Source organism: Crinia signifera, chromosome 1 (assembly GCF_055691185.1).
Source record: "Crinia signifera chromosome 1, ASM5569118v1, whole genome shotgun sequence".
Taxonomy (NCBI): Eukaryota; Metazoa; Chordata; class Amphibia; order Anura; family Myobatrachidae; genus Crinia; species Crinia signifera.
In genome coordinates this window covers 460,385,201-460,403,701 of record NC_139217.1, presented here as the reverse complement: position 1 = coordinate 460,403,701, position 18,501 = coordinate 460,385,201, and the positions used below count along the sequence as shown (strand labels likewise).

The following is an 18,501-nucleotide window of genomic DNA, read 5'->3' as shown; positions in this document are numbered from 1 at the left end:
GCAAATGTGGCGCAAGAGAGAACAGGGCAAAGTGTGAACTACAACGCAAACAATCAGATCCCATCTCTAAACTCAAAACTTTTGTGGCTAATTGCGATCCCGATCATTTGCGGAGCAAGGCATAATTGCCCCGGTTGCCACAGCAACATCGAAACATCTCAGAGAACTCCCAACTGTAGGGAGTTTCCAATGACAGGTCACTTTATTTCTGTACGGTATAAATATAACACAAGTAATAGGTTAAGGTGGAGACTTGGTTTCATGTTGTGTCAGTGACACAGCAAATAAATGATAAACAAACAAGGTCTCTAAAGGTCACGGTAGCCAGAGTTTGCGGGAGTGAGGAAGAGCCCGGAGACAGCTGCAGTGCAGAGCAGGAACTGGCAATGATAAACTCTGACTTGTCCGGACATTAGAACATAGGATTGCTAAATAGTAAACAAGAATATGGCTACATGGAACTATGAAACATTAGAGATTTGTTGATTAGTATACAATGCTGGCCAATCAGTAAGTTGAGAGTGAAGCTGGGCTTTGTATCAATGTAATACAGCACAAGTGGGCAACCTATGGCACTACTGCCACAAGGGGGCACAAGAGGATACTTTGAAGGGTTCCCTTCCCTCTCCTGCTACACAGGATGCACCGCTCTTCCTATTGTCTGCCACCTCTGTCCGGAACAGAAGAACCCTTCTCAGAACGATAGACACTCTATAAAAACCAGAACCCAAGTGTAGCCCTCTGTCCCAGCAAAGCCTGGATATCTAGTTAGTGAACTCTGCCAGTGTCAGCCCTACTGCAACAGGACCAGTGGCTAAAATCTAATGCAGACACTGTATGTAGAAATAGTGGCTGACGCGTTTCGTTATAAAAATGCACAGGCCACTGGTGACATGGGTCGATTGACAGCTAACATTACTCCTGTGGAAACTCTTCCGCTGTGTACATTAAAGATCAAGTAAGCTGTAATAGAAAACTGTAGTTCTGTTATATTATCATTGGTTCATCTTTAGCCTCTGGCAGCCTAATGCCGCTTTCACAAGGGTTTTTTTTTTTGTTTTTTATAAATCAGTCTTGAAATTACACAATAAAAATGAACTATCATCAAAATATAATTATCTCCACTTTGAACAGAAAAGATCCCAACCACCAACAGTACAAAAGAAGCATCTTGTTGTCTTTTTCCTGTATTAAAAAAAAATGTATTTAAAATAATTCTGGAATATATTTGTATGTGTTTGGAGCCACTGTGCATCTCGATATCCCTTTAACTTTCAGCGTTCTAACCACTAGTGTGATATTTTCTGGGATCAGAACAGGATGCGGAATGGACAATTAATCAGTTGGCCCATGATGACAGATTCTCAGACCCCCAAACTTATATTCTGACAGGAAAAAGCTCAACAGAGGATGAACTAAAAAGTATCAAAAACATTTGATTTACCATTGATAATTGAGCCTGCTCGGCGACGCCATCGGTGACACTGCAAGACCTTAACCTCGTGGACGGTTCTCTCTGCTGAAAAGAGAGGATTTGGGAAGTACCATAAATTGACATCATATGGTGAAACGCGTGGAAACATCCAATACTGACACAGGAAATATGATATTTAAAAAAAAAAATGTTTTAAATAACACCATTTAGTCCCCTAATTTAAATGAAAAATGTACAAATTTATTTTAGAAAACCGTACCACGGTGGAGGTATTCTGAAAAAAAAACGTTACCTTCTGCCTTTCCCACGCTGTGAGCTGCGATGGAGAAAAAATGTGGTGTCTGCGGTTAGTATAGTTTCCCTACAGTAGATCAGAATGTTGGTACAATTTACTAAAAAATATCTTATTATAATAACTTACTTCAGTTATTTAATATTGCACATATATATTACGAGGGCTTACAATTATTTTAATTTTAAAATAGATTTATAATTTAACCAAAAACTATGTGGTTTTTCAAGTTCCCTACAAGTTAGTGTATTTTTGTGGTTAAAACCTAAAATATAAACATTTGAAAAGTTTATCCCTGCAGCCTGCCCTATATCTTGATGTTCACTCTAGCACCCTGCACCTTGTAAAATCCTTGCAGTTCCTCCTTCCTGCCTGGGGTGTCACTCTCTCTCAGGGAGGAAAGAGAACTGCATGGACATTGAAAAGGTGAAAGGTGCAAAAATGAAGCCTATTTTTGAGTTTGTGAAAATGGTTTATAAATAATCTTTATTTCTGTCAAAGGCAATGAGTCTACATTGCTCTCATAACGTTTTTTTTTTTTCTTGGGGGGGGGACTGCGAGAAGAAATGAACCGCAACAAATTATTTTCAATTGTTGGGAGTGTAAGCCCTGCACAGTGACCCCTTTGAAGGATCCGTGCTTTCCTATACACAAATTAAATATTAATAACTATAATATTTATATTAATTATATTTTTCAAGTGCAGCTGCTAAAAAAAAATAATCAAATTAGCTGTAGGGGGGGGGGAAGTAACTACACTGGATAGATTTAAATAATTACGAGGGCCAAAATTATGCTAATAGCAATAATTAAGACGGTATTACCCAAAATAAATCAGTGGTATTACAATGCAGTTTATAAAAATAATAATAATTTGCATAAACAATAACCACCAGTTTATTCTACAACATATTTTGAACAGTGACTTGTGTTTATTAGCGTTTATGCAGATTTATAATAAACATGGTTTGTGTTTCATTTCAGATAATTGTGTGCCCTTTAATTATTGTTGTTGTCATTACAATATTTATTGGAGATGAATAATTTTAACGCATGCATGCCCAGGGAGTTGCCATTGGTACCGTGCAGGTTAGGAAGATGATATAACTGACACTGTGTGATCTTGGCATATACTGATGCTTTTCCAAGTCCTGGCGCCCTAGGCTGTACCCTCATCAGCCTAATGGTTAATCTGGCAACGCACGCTTGGTGCCACCCAATTATTATTGGAGTTTTCAGAGTGCTCTGACATTTATGGAGTTGATGTGGAATTGGACGAACACCAGTCTGCGCCGTGTATAATATATATTATATATAGCGGCATGTTTTTGGAGTTGTCTTTTTATAATAGCAAAGCCAAATTTTGCTATCAAAGCAAAAAATTTCTAAAAACTATGGACACGTCCTCAGGATTTTGGGGTCATACGACTTTGACGGTCCCCCATAAATAGAAAGTCATGTCATTTCATACTTTGTCATGAGTTACCGCCTGTATTAAGGGCACCAGTGCATTGTAGTTTTCTTGAATAATTGATGAGACTAAAAGGAATAATTAGTGAAAAAGTCTCTCTCGATATGCGTCACACACGGCTATAGATAGGCGTATGAGGACACGTATGTAGCTTTAAGTGTAAGTAGTAAACCTAATACAGATTCTGCTGCTATAGTCCATGGGTTCCCTACAACATACCGCCGCAAATATCTGCAATTTTTATGTGACTTTTTAGTAACTTACATCCAATATGGTGGAACTATCCACTTTCTACATGCCATAGAATACAAAGAAAGGAAATGTTTTTTGTCTCTCTTTTGACTGTTCTCACAGAGTGGCATCACAAGGGGGGTGCGGGCTGCTCCTCGGTGTCACCCATCTAGGGGATGACACCAAAATTCAGACACCTACACAGTGACAGGAGCCTTGTGATGCTGTGTGACATTAAGCTGCAGCACTTGGCTCCTGTCACTAAGAAGGAGCCGGCACTGCTGGAATGGGTGCAGCAAGCATACCACAGGAATAAGTTAATAGGGGGCTTCCCCTGAAATGCCACATCCCCCTTTAGTGATCTCAGCATGGTTTCACAGGCCACTCCCACTTCACCAAGAGTCACTCCACATTTTTGGCCGCAAGTGCAAGGGTTCTCCTGGCTGCACCAAACCCAATGCCACCACTTTTTCTCACTTACACCCACAATGCAAAAATCGTATCTAGCAATTTCCTCTTCTAAAAAATGTGTTCAATTATCAAGAAAACATTACCCCCAATTTGTTTCTCATGTTATGCTCGGAAATGCAAATAATGTTGTAAAAAATAAATAAAAAGGTACAAAATCTGCTCTATGATAAAAGTGCAGTGACCAATAGCAAGACACCAATACTGTAAAACCATACTAATTTCGAGGATAAGGAGGCAATGCGTCGTTATTAAGTGATTTATTTGCAAATGTCAAGTCCATTAAGTTTAAAAATGTAACCGATTTAAACTGAAAATCATTCAGTAAAATATATTTTTCCTTTAAAAAAAAACATTCCGAGCATGAATGGACAAGGCCAACCAGAGAACGCATTGAGACTTGTGGTCTGACTAGGCAGGAGAAAGGTGTGGCTGAAACTCAACCGAAGATCTCGGAAGATTACCAGTTCCAGAATTGTAATTACTTGTAATTTGTTGACACAGCAGTAATTGCAGGCTGGGCATGTCATGGTAGTGTAGAGGATGTGTGCCAACTGCAATTTCAGTACTTACAATAAGTGAACTGAACTGTTCCCCGTTGGACTCCGAATTAATCTGTAGCCTTCGGTTAAGCTCTTCGGAAAGTTCCAAAGCGGTGGCCCTGGAGACTGGAGATGCAGGGGGCGGCAGAGATACGTTCAGACCCTCGCTGCTCAGACTCATTTCCTCCGATATGGTCTCCCATGGCTGGTGGAAAAGAGAGATAGGTGTGAAAATATGGATTCTCTGATCACTCAGGTAAACAGTTTAGGGACATGGCAAAATCCCTTTATTGTAAGTATATACACACAGTGCACTATAACAGTAACAATTACCAGCCAGGAAGGTATCTTACTTACTAAGTCCCCACAGTAGTATATGATTACCGATGCTTGCATTCCTTAGTTACACAAGCTGGCAGTAATTCTGTGTCCCCTGGCTTGGGATACCAGCTCACACAGCGCCCTTCGCCATGAATTCTCCACACTGACGGCACCGCAATGCCTAGTCCACTTCTGTACGTCAGAAGTCCAACTCCTCTCTCTGCACCTCCTGTGCTGATCTCCCCCAGTAGAGCTCACTCCTCTTGTTATACCCAGCCCTGTCTATTGATAACCCTGCCAGTTTATTCAGGATGTTAGAGAGTTTGATGAGATGCAGAGACGAGCTGTATACACCCTGCATACAATGGGGTGTACATGATCAGATTACCTGTAGCTCCAAACATACACTGGTTACTACTTATGTTAATCACCTTTGATAGTCAGGGGGATTTCGAACAATGGGCAATTTAAACTATAGTAAATAACACTCTGGCCTAGACTTATTCATATTAACACTTAAACACAGTATAACCAAATAAAGTACATATTCCTAATATAACAGGTAAAATATAGCTATACAATATAATATTATCCAGAATATAACTAATAACGTATTATAATTAAGTGGAGTCCATGAGCAGGACCAGGGCTTTGAAAGTAACCGCAGTCATCTAACACTGTGCGACACGAGGTGCCGGCTGTGTCGTCACAATAGGTCTCGGATAAGGCACTGTACAATAAACCAGTTAGTCAAGCAGTTAAGCCTAACAGCAAACAACCTTCACTTAACGCAACCAATACGTGGCCACCAGTGGCGGCTGCAGGAGCGGGGCTGCAGCACAATCTAGAATTGCTAATGAGTCAGTTTGCAATGGCAGTTGGTGGCAGTGGGTGTGGCTCCCCTATTTGAAATGTGCTGCGGCCCCACCTCTGGAGCCGCCCCTGATGGCAACCATATTTTCAGTCCCTCCCTAAATCCCTCTCTGTGCAGGTAAATTAGGAACAGAACATTTTTGGAACCTGGATTTGAGATCCAATTAGGAAGACCAGCAAGTTTTGGTTTCTAGAGGTCGATTCAGTGTTTGGCGCTAATGACACAGCCACCGTGTGTTTGTACACCGCAATTGTGCGATAATGTGTAACAGGAGTCTTGTGTCATAGGACGACCACTGCAGGCTTCAGTGATCCGCTGCTGCGCCAGAAGATGCAGAATCGGATCAACATTGCGACCATTGGCCGCAACATGAGATCCTCAGGTTACTCAGAAATCCCGGACACTAAGGTCATTGAGACTCAATCACTTGCATTGGCAGGCTTGAAAAACATAGCAGTAGCCCCATTTCCTGCAATGCTTCCCCCACCCCTGTAGCTGGCCAATCAGGCTTCGGCGCCCAGGGTCCTGCGACTGGCGCCACAGCACCATTACTGTCCACACATTTTGCATGCGCAGGTGAAATGGTCTAATAATAATTCTACAGCCATTTGTATTTAACTATTACATTCCCATTTATGGTTGCAGTTGGGCATTACAGAACAGTTGTGAAAAGACTCAGATACAAAATAACCTAAAGTTACTCGCTATACAAAGATACAAAACCCAAACTGGCAGCAACTCAAGCAATAGAGGTTATACTGAGTTTTGGGGGCAAAGAGTTATCTACTAACTGAGGAATGTGTATGTATGTATGTATGTATGTATGTATGTATGTATGTATGTATGTATGTATGTATGTATGTATGTATATATATATATATATATATATATATATATATATATATATATATATATATATATATATATATATATACATACATACATACATACATACATACATACATACACACACACACACACACACACACACACACAGTATATAAAAATATAATAAGAGGTGAAGTACTGCCACTGACCAATAGGGGTCTCTCAATGGACCAAATTACTTTGTGTGCTAAAAGATGTCATAGCAGAAAGTGAAAGCTACTTTTTGCAGGGACACTGATCTGTATCAAACTTGCTGGATTTGGTGAGAGGGAGCGGTGAAGACAGCGATTTGCGGTTGGAGCAGATAGGGACTGAGAGGGTTGGGCGTAAAGTTTGTGGGCTAAAAACTGTCACAGCTCAAAGTAAAACTACATTGCTGTCATTTTGACAGGCTTTTAAACAAGGAGGTTTATCAAATTGGAATAGATCTTTAATTCTCTAAGTAGACGGTTCCTAACCCATTCGGAGAATGGAAGAGGCTCTTACTAAGCACAGGAGACACCACCAGGTCACTCAAACATCATCTGGCAAGAGAACGGCCATAACAAGCCGTTAAATGAATTAGCATTTTGCTCTATAGTGTTCCAGGATGTATTCTGCATATTTCTCAGTTTTGGCTGCAGCGTCCGTACAGCACAGAAGAAAGGTCACTGGTTTCCCCCACTGTGCACCCGAGCGAGGTGTTCTGTATCCAGCAGTGATTAGCGAGCCGGGTGCCAGCGTACCCAGCCCTGGTCTATAATAACCTCTAACTGATATTGCAAGCTGTAAACAAGGAACCAGCCAGGAATGAAATTCCCGAAATGGATGTCACACGTGCCAGCTCGGTACCTAAAGTACTGATCATAACACACTGCAAGTGACAAGGGCCACTGACGGGTCTATCAAAGTGACAGCTCTGGAACAGATGTAAAAACAACGGGGAATGTACAAATACCGGCAAACGGCTGAAGATGGAGCAAAAATCATTCCGCAGAACCTAGAACAAAGCCACACCCACCTCAGGGAGATCTCCTCCTTCTAAGTGATCCGGCTCTAGATCTTCACTGATGTGTCTCCTGGAGCGGAATACTCTGTGGGCCTCTTGCTGTATATGCCGGATGTTGTTGTCGGATTCTGCGGTAACATCTCTGGGTAACGCCAAAGAAAGGAGACAAAGGTAGATGAGTGATCGCAAGACCCCGGAATAGGCAGAGAATTATGGGCAGGATGAATATCACATTACATAATACTGCATACAAGGTCTTATTACATAAATAGATATCAAGACTCTCAGGGGAGATTGAACATTTGATGTTGCCCATAGCAACCAATCAGAATCTACTTATTTATTTAGCACATTCTAAAAGATATTAGAATCTGATAGCAACATCCCATATCTTCAACATAACTCACATCCTAGTAAATAAACCTCTGAGGGCCAGATGCACTAAACTTCAAAAGTGATAAAATGGAGAGCGATCAACAGTCAGCCAATCAGCTCCTACCTGCCATGTCACAGACGGTGTTTGAAAAATGTCAGACAGGAGCTGATTGGTTGGTTGTTTATCACTCTCCATTTTATCACTTTTGAAGCGAAGTGCATCTGGCTCAAAGTCACTATTTATTTTCACATGGACTGGTCCAGATGTATCAAGCTTCAAAAGTGATAAAATGGAGAGTGATAAAGGACCAGCCAATCAGCTCCTACCTGTCATTTTCCAAATCCAGCCTGTAACTTGGCAGTTAGGCGCTGATTGGCTGGTTGTTTATATATCCTATGCGCTGGTGTGTCCTTGGCGTGTGATGTATTACGAGGCCGTAACTAGGTGTGAGCCAGTGGTGCCTTGCACACATCGCATTTGTACTGTAAACACACTGCTAGCACCAACCTAGTCTGCAGATCAGGGAGACGCTGGGCAGGACAGGTATTCTCCCCACTCTGCCTCCTGCTTCTGTCCAGAGAGGCCAGCGCAGGCTGGGGACATGCTGCATCAATGGTGGGAGAGCAGGAGATTTCAAAATTCCCATTGAATCAATGGACAGCTGCTGATTGGCCGTAAGAGTCATCTGTCACTGCTCTCAGCCACTCAGCGCCCGTCCACTGATTCAATGTAAATTTAGAAAATTCCTGCTCTCCAGCTGCTGCCGTAGCATGTTTCCAAATGGCGCCGCTCCGTAAAATAGCGGCAGATAGCAAATCTAATCCCAAAAAATTCTACAGTTATATAAACGGGAAATGGTTAAGGAAGGAAAATATTGGCCCACTAAAAAATAAGCAGGGTACCCTGGTAATAGAAGGAAAAGAGAAAGCTGAATTATTCAATACATTTTTTGCTTCGTATTTACAAGGGAATAATCTTCAGAAGATCTCCCGCAGATTAAATGCTGGGCTTTTTATTGCTCCCAAACTGTATGTTTGAGTGAGGAAATAGTCAAAAATTTATTACAGAACCTAAATAGTAACAAATCTCCTGGCCCGGACGAAATACACCCTAGGATACTAAAATAATTGAGTTCTTTCATAGCACTACCATTATATCTGATATTGGAGGAATCAAACTCAGGGATGGTACCAATGGACTGGCGCATAACTAACGTAGTACCAATATGGAAGAAAGGTAGCAAAACTAACCCTGAAAATTATAGACCGTCAGCCTTACATCCATTGTGGGGAAAATATTAGAAGGAATAATAAGAGATAGTATCCAAATTTTCTTAGAACAGGAGAAAGTGATAAGTAAGACTCAACATGGGTTCGTCAAAAATAGATCATGTCAGACTAATTTAATTAGCTTCTATGAGGAAGTCAGTAGGGGGCTGGACTTAGGGAAATCTGTTGATGTAATACTGCTTGATTTCGCTAAAGCTTTTGACACGGTGCCTCATAAAAGGTTATTAATGAAACTAGGTAATTTAGGGTTAGGAGATAAAATTTGTTATTGGATTAAAAACTGGTTGCACAATCGGGGACAGAGATTGGTGGTAAATGGCATACATTCCAGCTGGGGTAAGGTCCAAAGTGGAGTCCCGCAAGGTTCAATATTGGGACCCACCTTGTTTAATATATTCATTAATGATAATGGAAGTGACATAGTGAGTAAAATTGCAATATTTGCAGACGACACGAAATTGATTAAGGAAATGAACTCAGGAGAGGATGTGGAAACACTACAAAGTGACTTAAATAAACTGGAAAGGTAAGCGGAAAGGTGGTAGTTAGTTTAACGTTGAAAACTTATAGGCTAAATGCAGTTATTATAGGAAATTCTGTTGTAGAGAAGGACTTGGGGTTATCATAGATGAAAAATTGGGTAAAAGTGCACACTGCTCAAGTGCAGCAGCAAAAGAAAACCGGACACTGGCATGCATTAAAAGGGGTATGGATTTAAGGGATGCCAATGTGATAGTGCCTCTTTACAAGGCATTAGTGAAACCACACTTGGAATATTGTGTTCAGTTCTGGGCACCGCACCTTAAAAAGGACATAAACAAATTGGAACTGCTACAGAAAAGGGCGACTAAGATAGTAAAAGGTCTTGAATCACTAGAATACAAATATAGGTTAACCAGGCTGAATATGTTCTCACTGGAGAAACGGAGGTTGAGAGGTGACATGATTGGTATGTTCAAATACATGATTGGAAATCATATGGAACTGGGAGATGATTGGTCACTAACAGGCCTATACTTAGGACACGCGGGCAAGTACTGAGGCTCAAGGAAAAGAAATTATGTACTGAATTAAGAAGAGGATTCTTCACCATTAGAGCAGTAACATCCTGGAACACATTGCCGGTGGGGGTGGTTACAGCAACTACTGATAATGAATTTAAATTTAAAAATTGGATACATTTTTTTTTTACACTAAGGGAATCCTATAGATATGACTTACTCAGGTCAGTAGTTACACGTTAGATAGGTTGAACTCGATGGACTAACGTCTTTTTTCAGCCTTAATTACTATGTTACTGTGTGGTGTAATGTGAATTGGTACTATGTGAAGCCACACCCCTGTGTATATTTTCAGTATTTGAGGAGCGGTACTAATTTCCTTTCTGGCACACAGCACAAAAATGTCTAGTTACAGCACTGATATATACATACACTTCTCTTCCAATGTTGTTTTCACTTGACCAAGGTTATTTTAATTTTATGTATATTGCAGTCTTGCAATAAATTGTGAATGCAACTGTAAACTGACAATTGGTTTCTCCTATTCTATTGCAGCCACTACAAAGACCAGGATTGTGCCAGAGTCAGATGTCGCTGTGACCCAGTCCAAAACCAAGACAACTGCTGACGCATTTAGTCTTGATCACACTTTCTAGAAAGGTTGCAGTTGCGGTTCCATTCAGATAAACTTTTTTTTTTATTTTAATTTGTCAATTATTAATATATACAATCATTCCGCTTATTAATGCACTCAAATATAATGATTTTGACTCACCCTATTCAATCCCTGTGCAGATTTTTGCCTGGGTGAAAAAATCTAGCATCGGCGAAAAGTAAATCGGAGAAATTGCCACAAATTTTCATGGTTTTGTTGAATTTGCGACCATTTTCACCCATGCCGATTTGCCCCCCCCCCCCCCCCCACAAAAAAGTGAAATGCCATGGACGAAAATGTACTCAAAAACGGGTGAAAATGTCTGTAATTTAATACTGATAGGCGAATCTTTGCCTTATTATTATTATTATTATAATTTTATTTATAAGGCGCCACAAGTGTTTCGCAGCGCCGTACAAAGGAACAATACAGGGAAACAAAACTTGGCATAACAATGAATAAATAACAAAAATACAGTACAAATAAAGAGCGCCACAGATCAATACACATTACAGCTTGGATATAAGTAGTGAGGATTCAATCAACATACAACTAGAGGCTTGAGGCCAATGATGGAGAGGAGTATGCAGATGAAGATGGTCACTGAGTGTTGGAGTAAAGGAGAGCTGTGAGTGACATGTGAAGAGAAGTGGGCTTTGACAACAGGAGGGAAGAGGCCTTTTTTTTCCCCCAAGATTGAATACCCCCTTTATCCCTTAACAACCAATGTACGAAGATATTGAATAAAGGTATAAAAAGATGTTCTTACACCAGTTAATTTTATGATACTTTTTCACCTGCTGCCACTTTAAAGGAAATATTGCATCAGTCGTGTTTTTCAAACCATTATATTTAACCTCTAGCGCAATACAGTTCAAATCCACCGGGTGGCACTTTGAGGAAATTGTACTGTGCATTTTAGATAAATGTATGTATGCACCGCATGGTACTGGTACTGTGTTCAGAAACCCATTACTATGCTCGCACCCCAGTGCAAATAGAAGGTATGGATTTGTTTGTAGCTCACACCTGGGAACATGGAAGATACATTTGCATTAAATGAAGACAGACTACAATACATTTAATGATACATACATTAGGCTTGGCCGATGCCATTGGGTGGAGCGGTTATTGTGGTTGACATAGTACGTGCGCCCAAGGTTGTCTACTTTCTCCTCCCATCCAGGTGGCATAGGCGGAGCTGGCAGTTCTTGCTGGTGCGGAGAGGTAGAGTCATTGGAGTCGACAACATCCCAGGCATGCTGGAGAACAAGAAGAAGAACGGAGTCACTTCCCCACAAGTCATTGATTTCTACTCATATTTACAGTCCCCTTTCCCTTCAAAAGCATTTGCCTAAAAGCTGTTCCTCTAACAATGTTCTAGGCCAGGCCTGGCCAACCTATGGCTCTCCAGCTATGCCTTGCCCAGTTTTGTTATTGGGGAATTCTAAACCAGTGGCAATGAATTCTGGGATGTGTAGTTTCACAACAGCTGGAGAGCCGCAGGTTAGCCAGGCCTATCGTAGGCTCTAGAAGACTAGTAGATTCAATAACTCGCTATAAATATCCACAGCTAATAACGGGAGGTAGCCTCAAGCTTTAATGTCTGAGGCTACTCAATTAGCCCCCTGACTTCTCCCAATAGGCTTGATAACGCCAGTTAACTTGGGGCCTGATTCACTACTGCTGCTTATCAAATAGCTTAATGCCGTCCGTCGCCCTGCCAAATGCCCCCCTGCCGCCAACACTGCCCGCATCCACTCAGTAACATGTCGAGGGGATATGTCCAAGAAAATCGCAGACCATCGGTCTAAACTGACTTTTATTTCCATCGTAGTCCACCAAAAAGGGGGCGGGCACTGACGTCATGTGACTTGGCAGGCATCGGCCCACCTGCTACCCAGGGGGAATGTCCAGCGTTTTCATGGGGTCTCCCATAAAACGTTGCGTTTGTCTGAACCTTTAGACGATTTACCCTAATAACTCATTTCCGGTGTGGTTGCTGGACGTGCGTCTTCTGCCCATTAATAATTCTCAGCACAGAGAGAAATCCGGGAGTGTCCTAACAAAATAATCAAATTCGTCTATCTATCATCCAGCACAATACTCTCTCCCAGAGCTTTCCCAGCATCCAGTGGGACCAGTAAAAGATTATTTTCCCTTGACGCGATTACCATAAATAAATAATAAATAAATAGATCTGGATTAGATGAGTCTCGAACAGGGGTGGCCAAACCAGTCTTCAAAATCTACCCACAGTTCATGTATCTCAGGCCACCTGTGGATCTATAGTAGGAATGAATGCAGCAGGTTTGAAAATGTGACAGTTAGTAACGACTGCACCTGTGCACCAGCTAGGTGATCTGGGACATGTGACAGTTAGTAATGACTACAGCTGTGCACCAGCTAGGTGATCTGGGACATGTGACAGTTAGTAATGACTACAGCTGTGCACCAGCTAGGTGATCTGGGACATGTGACAGTTAGTAATGACTACAGCTGTACACCAGCTAGGTGATTTGGGACATGTGACAGTTAGTAATGACTACAGCTCTGCACCAGCTAGGTGATCTGGGAAATGTGACAGTTCGTAATGACTACAGCTGTGTATCAGCTAGGTGATCTGGGAAATGTGACAGTTCGTAATGACTACAGCTGTGTATCAGCTAGGTGATCTGGGAAATGTGACAGTTCGTAATGACCAGCTGTGCACCACCAGCTAGGTGATTTTGAAAATGTGACCGGTAGCAGATCTCAAGGACCGGTTTGGCCAGCCCTGGTCTAGAACCCCCTCTGCTATCAACCAATCAGTGAGCGTGTATTGTCTGCAGTTGTGCATGGCCTCATGATTGTTTTTTCTCTTCGTAGAGACAATAGTTCTATTTTAAACAGTTCTACTCTGAAAACGCCAGCAATGGGAATAGATATCGACCGCAGTAATTGCATTCACTTTAATAAGTCCAGTGTTTAGGAAAAATGCCTGGAGACCGGTCGTGACGAGATGCGTTTGTTAATGCAAATTAATAACCTTCTGCAACGGCAGGATTGCAATGGGCATACACTAGTATAACAGGTATGTCTCTCCAGCTTTAATATTGGATGATTGTACTCTGATCGCTGGGGGCGGACTGCTGTATCCAGTGACTTAAGCCCCATACACACTAAGCAATATTGTTTGTAATATCAACTAGTGTGTGCACCTCAATCTGACTCAATTCTCAAAGACAATGTACGGAGCAGGGACCCAATAAGGACGTCATTAAATGATAACTGTCAGGGTGTATGCACAAGAGTTCAAGGGAAAATCGATAATGATATTGCCCATGGGAGCCAATCGTCTAATGGGTACTTGGCTTAGAGGGGAGATTAATCACACCTTCTAAAGTGTACAAGTGGAGGTGTACCGGACACAGCCAATCAGATATAATCCGTCATTTTACAGTATACTAGATATATGATAGTCTTGTTGCTATAGCAACCAGATTATAACTAAAGTACTTGTCCTCTGGGGGACGTTTAATACGGCGATGGGCAGCAGGCAGCCCTCCGTGCTGTATCTTGCAGCCAATATCTCGTTCCTGCTTGGTTGCAGCTTATGGTGCTTATGTAATTGATACAGACGTATCTTTTAAAAAAAAATTAAATATATTAAATGTAATAAAACTACCGAGATCTAAGATGCAGCGTATCATTAATCCAGGCATGCATCTTGCAGTGTGATTGACAGGCAGGGACCATTTGGTGAAGGTGATGGGGGAGTGTCGTCAAAAAACCCAGGCGTGTTGAAACAATTTTGTGGGGGGGGTGGGGGGGGGGTGTTATTACGGCTTGTGACTGGGATCCCCTGTGCAGTTCCAACGGCTCTGGCCTTAAGGGCCCCATATACTACAACGATACGTCTGACCCTGAAGTCGGATGTGATTTCTCTTGAACCCCCCCTGGACCTTTGCGGGAGTGGTTCCCTCCGATTTTGTACTTTGGTGTTGTTTTTTCCATTAGATAATCAAATAAATCAATGTTGTAGAAATGCTGTGGACTTCCGGAAGAGCATATGGTAAGAAAAGCAGTTATTTCATTAATAAGACCAGCTTTGGTACTGGTTAAAAAAACAGGGGTAGGTAACCTGTGGGACTTGACCAGCTTTGGAACTACACACCCCAGCATGCACTGCTGCACTTTTAGCATGCCCTAACAGCAGGGCATGCTGGCATGTATAGTTCCACAGCAGCTGGAGCACCACAGGTTACCTTCCACTGGGTTACAATAAGGGAAAACTAGTCACAGCTAAGAGACGTTGTTTCTAACGAATGGACAAGAAAGTTCGAGATTTGGCAAGTACTTTGCAGAAGTGGCTCAGTGTAACCTCACATGCCCCCATTTGCAGACAATTCATAGTGATTCTACAATTACTGCAGGTACAGTCAACAAAATAGTTGCACTGCAATGAATTAAAGGGTTACTGCACTGCAACAACGTAACCGTTGTTTTCGAATTTTGCTGCAACAATCAACATGGCAGCTCCCATTCCAATGGCATTTAAATTGCATCATAAGGATTACAGTGCAGAAAAAAACACAGCAATATGTCTATAAATCTAATGATGTCGACCATATCAAATTTCCTAGCATCTGAAGTCGAAAAAGCCCATTGGCTCCAAAACCCAACTCCCTATTTTGTTTCTTAATAATTAACAGGTTTATATAATAAAAAGAGTTTAAAGGGAGTCTTCACCTTTGACCTTTCACTTCCTTTTTCAGTGTTCTCCACCAACCGGTTTACATTGTCAGAAAACCTGCCTGAGGCTAGTGGCACGTGGGGGCTGTATACATGCCCTGTGCCCTGCATCCTAATGCTGTGTTTACCTGGCAGGTAACGGCAGACAACAGCATTCTAGTGCTTGTGCCTTGTGCAATAATCACTGCTGACGTTGCCTGCTACGTGCATGGGAAATACAGTGTGTCACGTGCTGGGTAATACTGTATCTATAAAAGGTTTTTGGGCCATGTAATGTGCGTGGTGGCTCTTGAGTCAAGGGGATCAGCACCCAAAGCAAGCGGCCGTTTGCAAATTATTTCCCCCACATTCTTTAGGAACATGGTACGGCCATCTGTCTTGAAAAGAAGTCTGAACAGCCAGTGGCTAGTTGGGTTTGGTACAGTTTGAACCCAAAATGTAAATTGCACCCAACGCAATGTCCTCATTGAGGTTCTCCTTGTGCATTGGGCGGCCTGCCATGTTTCCAAAGTTCTCTCTGGACTGGCAAAAAGCCCTGTATCAACCGGGCAATGGTTTTCTAAGAAGTACATTTGGCCCCTCCCCCCCCTTTAGGAGTCTATACCCCATAGTATCCCGGTAGGTGGCTGCATATAACAGTCGCAGTTTCCAGGCCACTCAACCTGCCGCATACTCCAGGTCACCAGTCAGGTGCACAGGCAGAGTCGACCAACATTTTCCAGAGCACAATGGTGATGCATTGTGATTGGATCGCGGAAATTTTACCACCTAACTCTGAAACAAAGCAACTAATAACGATGTCCTGCTCAGGCAATAACATCATAGTAAGAAGTCCAAATAATTATTAATTATATATATCCTTATTCTCGCTCAGCCATTGCCTGTGCGTCACCACCTACCACCCGCAAATCTTTGCGTTTGCTCAACAACCAAACAACTCCAATAATTCTATATTTCAACAAAACAGTCCACAAACTGCACACGGCTGTGACATTGCCACATCAAAGCTCAGACATAACCGGCTGCTTCTCAAAGGTCAGGCCCCGTTAATGATCAGGATTGCCTTTGAGGCAGGCGTTTTGCCGTTACCTCTGCTTCTTCTCTCTGCTCGCTGGTTTCCTCCTCCTGTCCTTCGTTCTTCGGCAAGTACGCCATCTTTAATCTCAGGAAACCCTTAACCCGGGACTTGTGGCTGCAAACAAACAGACAGAGAGCGGAGTAAACGGGAGGCTGCGTGAGCTGAATGTTTACACCGGGTTCATTGACTGCCCAGAATCTGAAGCACGCACCTTCTTGGTCGGAGTAAGAAGTCTTTAAATGTATACGGTCTCTCCATTGTGGGATCTTCAGTCTGTTAACAAGGGGAAAGTTAATTTTTAACATGATCCTTCTCTCCAGCGATTTTACTTTCAACAACATATCAACAGTGAGTTCAGCCAGGTAATGGTTTATTGCTGCAGCTTCACTGTCACAGAACTCGATCTGTTCAGCCATACTGAGCCAGCCTCACCGGGCAAACCCACGCCCATACAGGGACTGCAGGAGTACAGTGCAACGGGGGGGGGGAATGGTGGTGGTGTAATGCTGGGTACAGACTATAATATGCCACACCACCGATATGGTTATTTATATTGGCATTGCTGAGAGCGAGTGATCTAACGCTAAAATACTGAACCATATTATCATTAACAATATCATTATCGCGCATATCATTGACTGAAATAGCGTCTGCCCATCTTAACTGTCACATTTAAAAACTTCTGGGCTGAGCTGCCCTGCAGGAACGGGTTTTCCAGAAAAATATCCGGGAATACCACCAATAAGTAGTTGTACGCCAGTGGTGCCTCCAGCTGTGCATCACCTTTTGGCGCACATCCACCCCGCACCGCCCCCCCCCCTGCAGCTTACTTCACTGCCAGTCACCAACCTGGTGATCGTATGCTGGATTACCGGGGCTCCCCTGCCCCCGCCGCCATTCGCACCAGTGAGCAGGCCCCACTTGGGAAAGTTTGGGATTGCTCGGGAGTTTGGGAGCACGAACATTTATATGCCCGAGTCCCCCCTAACCTCCCGAAGCAGCCACAAAAAGCCAAAGCCAGCAGCAGACCCAGGGGAGCAGGGGCTACTCCAGAAGGCAACGGAAGCCCCTTCTGTGGTGAGTCCTTTCTGGGGCTGGACAAATCTGCCCTGGTGGTTTTATCCTGCCCCAGGAAAACCAACCACTCAAGGGGTTAAAACACATCCTAAGGACAAGTCGGACCCAATTTCCTTGAGCTTTCCCAGCTGCAAATGGGGAGGGCTCAGATATGATTTTGTACTCCCGGGGAGCTGCAAGTGGGGAACAGGCTGCAAAACCCTAACAAATGAATGGGCGGACGCTGACTGACTGACATAGCTCTCGAGCAGGCCCCTTTCATTTGTAAGGGAGTTTTCAAATCTCCCGCCTGCCATTGCAGCAGGGGATGCAGACCGGAAAGAACGCCTCTCCTGCCGGGCACTTCCCCGCTCTGCAGAGAGGTGTGTGCCACTGGTGCAGCACCGCTGGTATACACCTAACTGGATGAGATGCATGGTGGGTCCTAAAAGCCGCTAATGGCTGCACATACGGTTTATCTTTTGGGCAGCACGTCCGACCTTTGACTCTGGTCTGATGCGGACGTGACCGTGCATTGAATCTAAAGTCCTACGCATGCGTTTCGGGCCGATTTCACACTATCTGTATACTACCCTGGATTGAAATAAACTCATGTTTAAGTTTACTGAAGCGTATAGTCACACACATACACGCGTTTCAATGTAATTAACATGTAATGCTTATGGTCAGACAAAGGAAGTTATAGAAACAAGACTGCACAAAATAAGCATTCAATATGCAGCAAAACCGTACGCAAAGAAAATACCCCAGATACCCCAAAAATATTTGCTATATTTGCCCA

General features: G+C 42.7%; 1 protein-coding gene across 15 annotated transcripts in view; it reads right to left on the bottom strand.

The window, feature by feature from the left end:
• NEDD4L (NEDD4 like E3 ubiquitin protein ligase) overlaps positions 1-18,501 on the bottom strand; it is a 314,038-nt gene that overhangs the window by 50,593 nt on the left and 244,944 nt on the right. For 8 of the 15 annotated variants that reach the window (XM_083155253.1, XM_083155260.1, XM_083155251.1 and 5 more), the window contains 7 exons: positions 16,855-16,916; positions 16,655-16,757; positions 11,927-12,093; positions 7,523-7,652; positions 4,471-4,644; positions 1,728-1,751; positions 1,445-1,519 (listed from right to left, as the gene is read on the bottom strand). In XM_083155253.1, coding sequence (XP_083011379.1) covers positions 1,445-1,519; positions 1,728-1,751; positions 4,471-4,644; positions 7,523-7,652; positions 11,927-12,093; positions 16,655-16,757; positions 16,855-16,916 — 735 coding nt within the window. The remainder of the gene's footprint in view (positions 1-1,444; positions 1,520-1,727; positions 1,752-4,470; positions 4,645-7,522; positions 7,653-11,926; positions 12,094-16,654; positions 16,758-16,854; positions 16,917-18,501) is intronic. The other 7 variants (XM_083155254.1, XM_083155255.1, XM_083155256.1 and 4 more) reach the window with 1 other exon arrangement.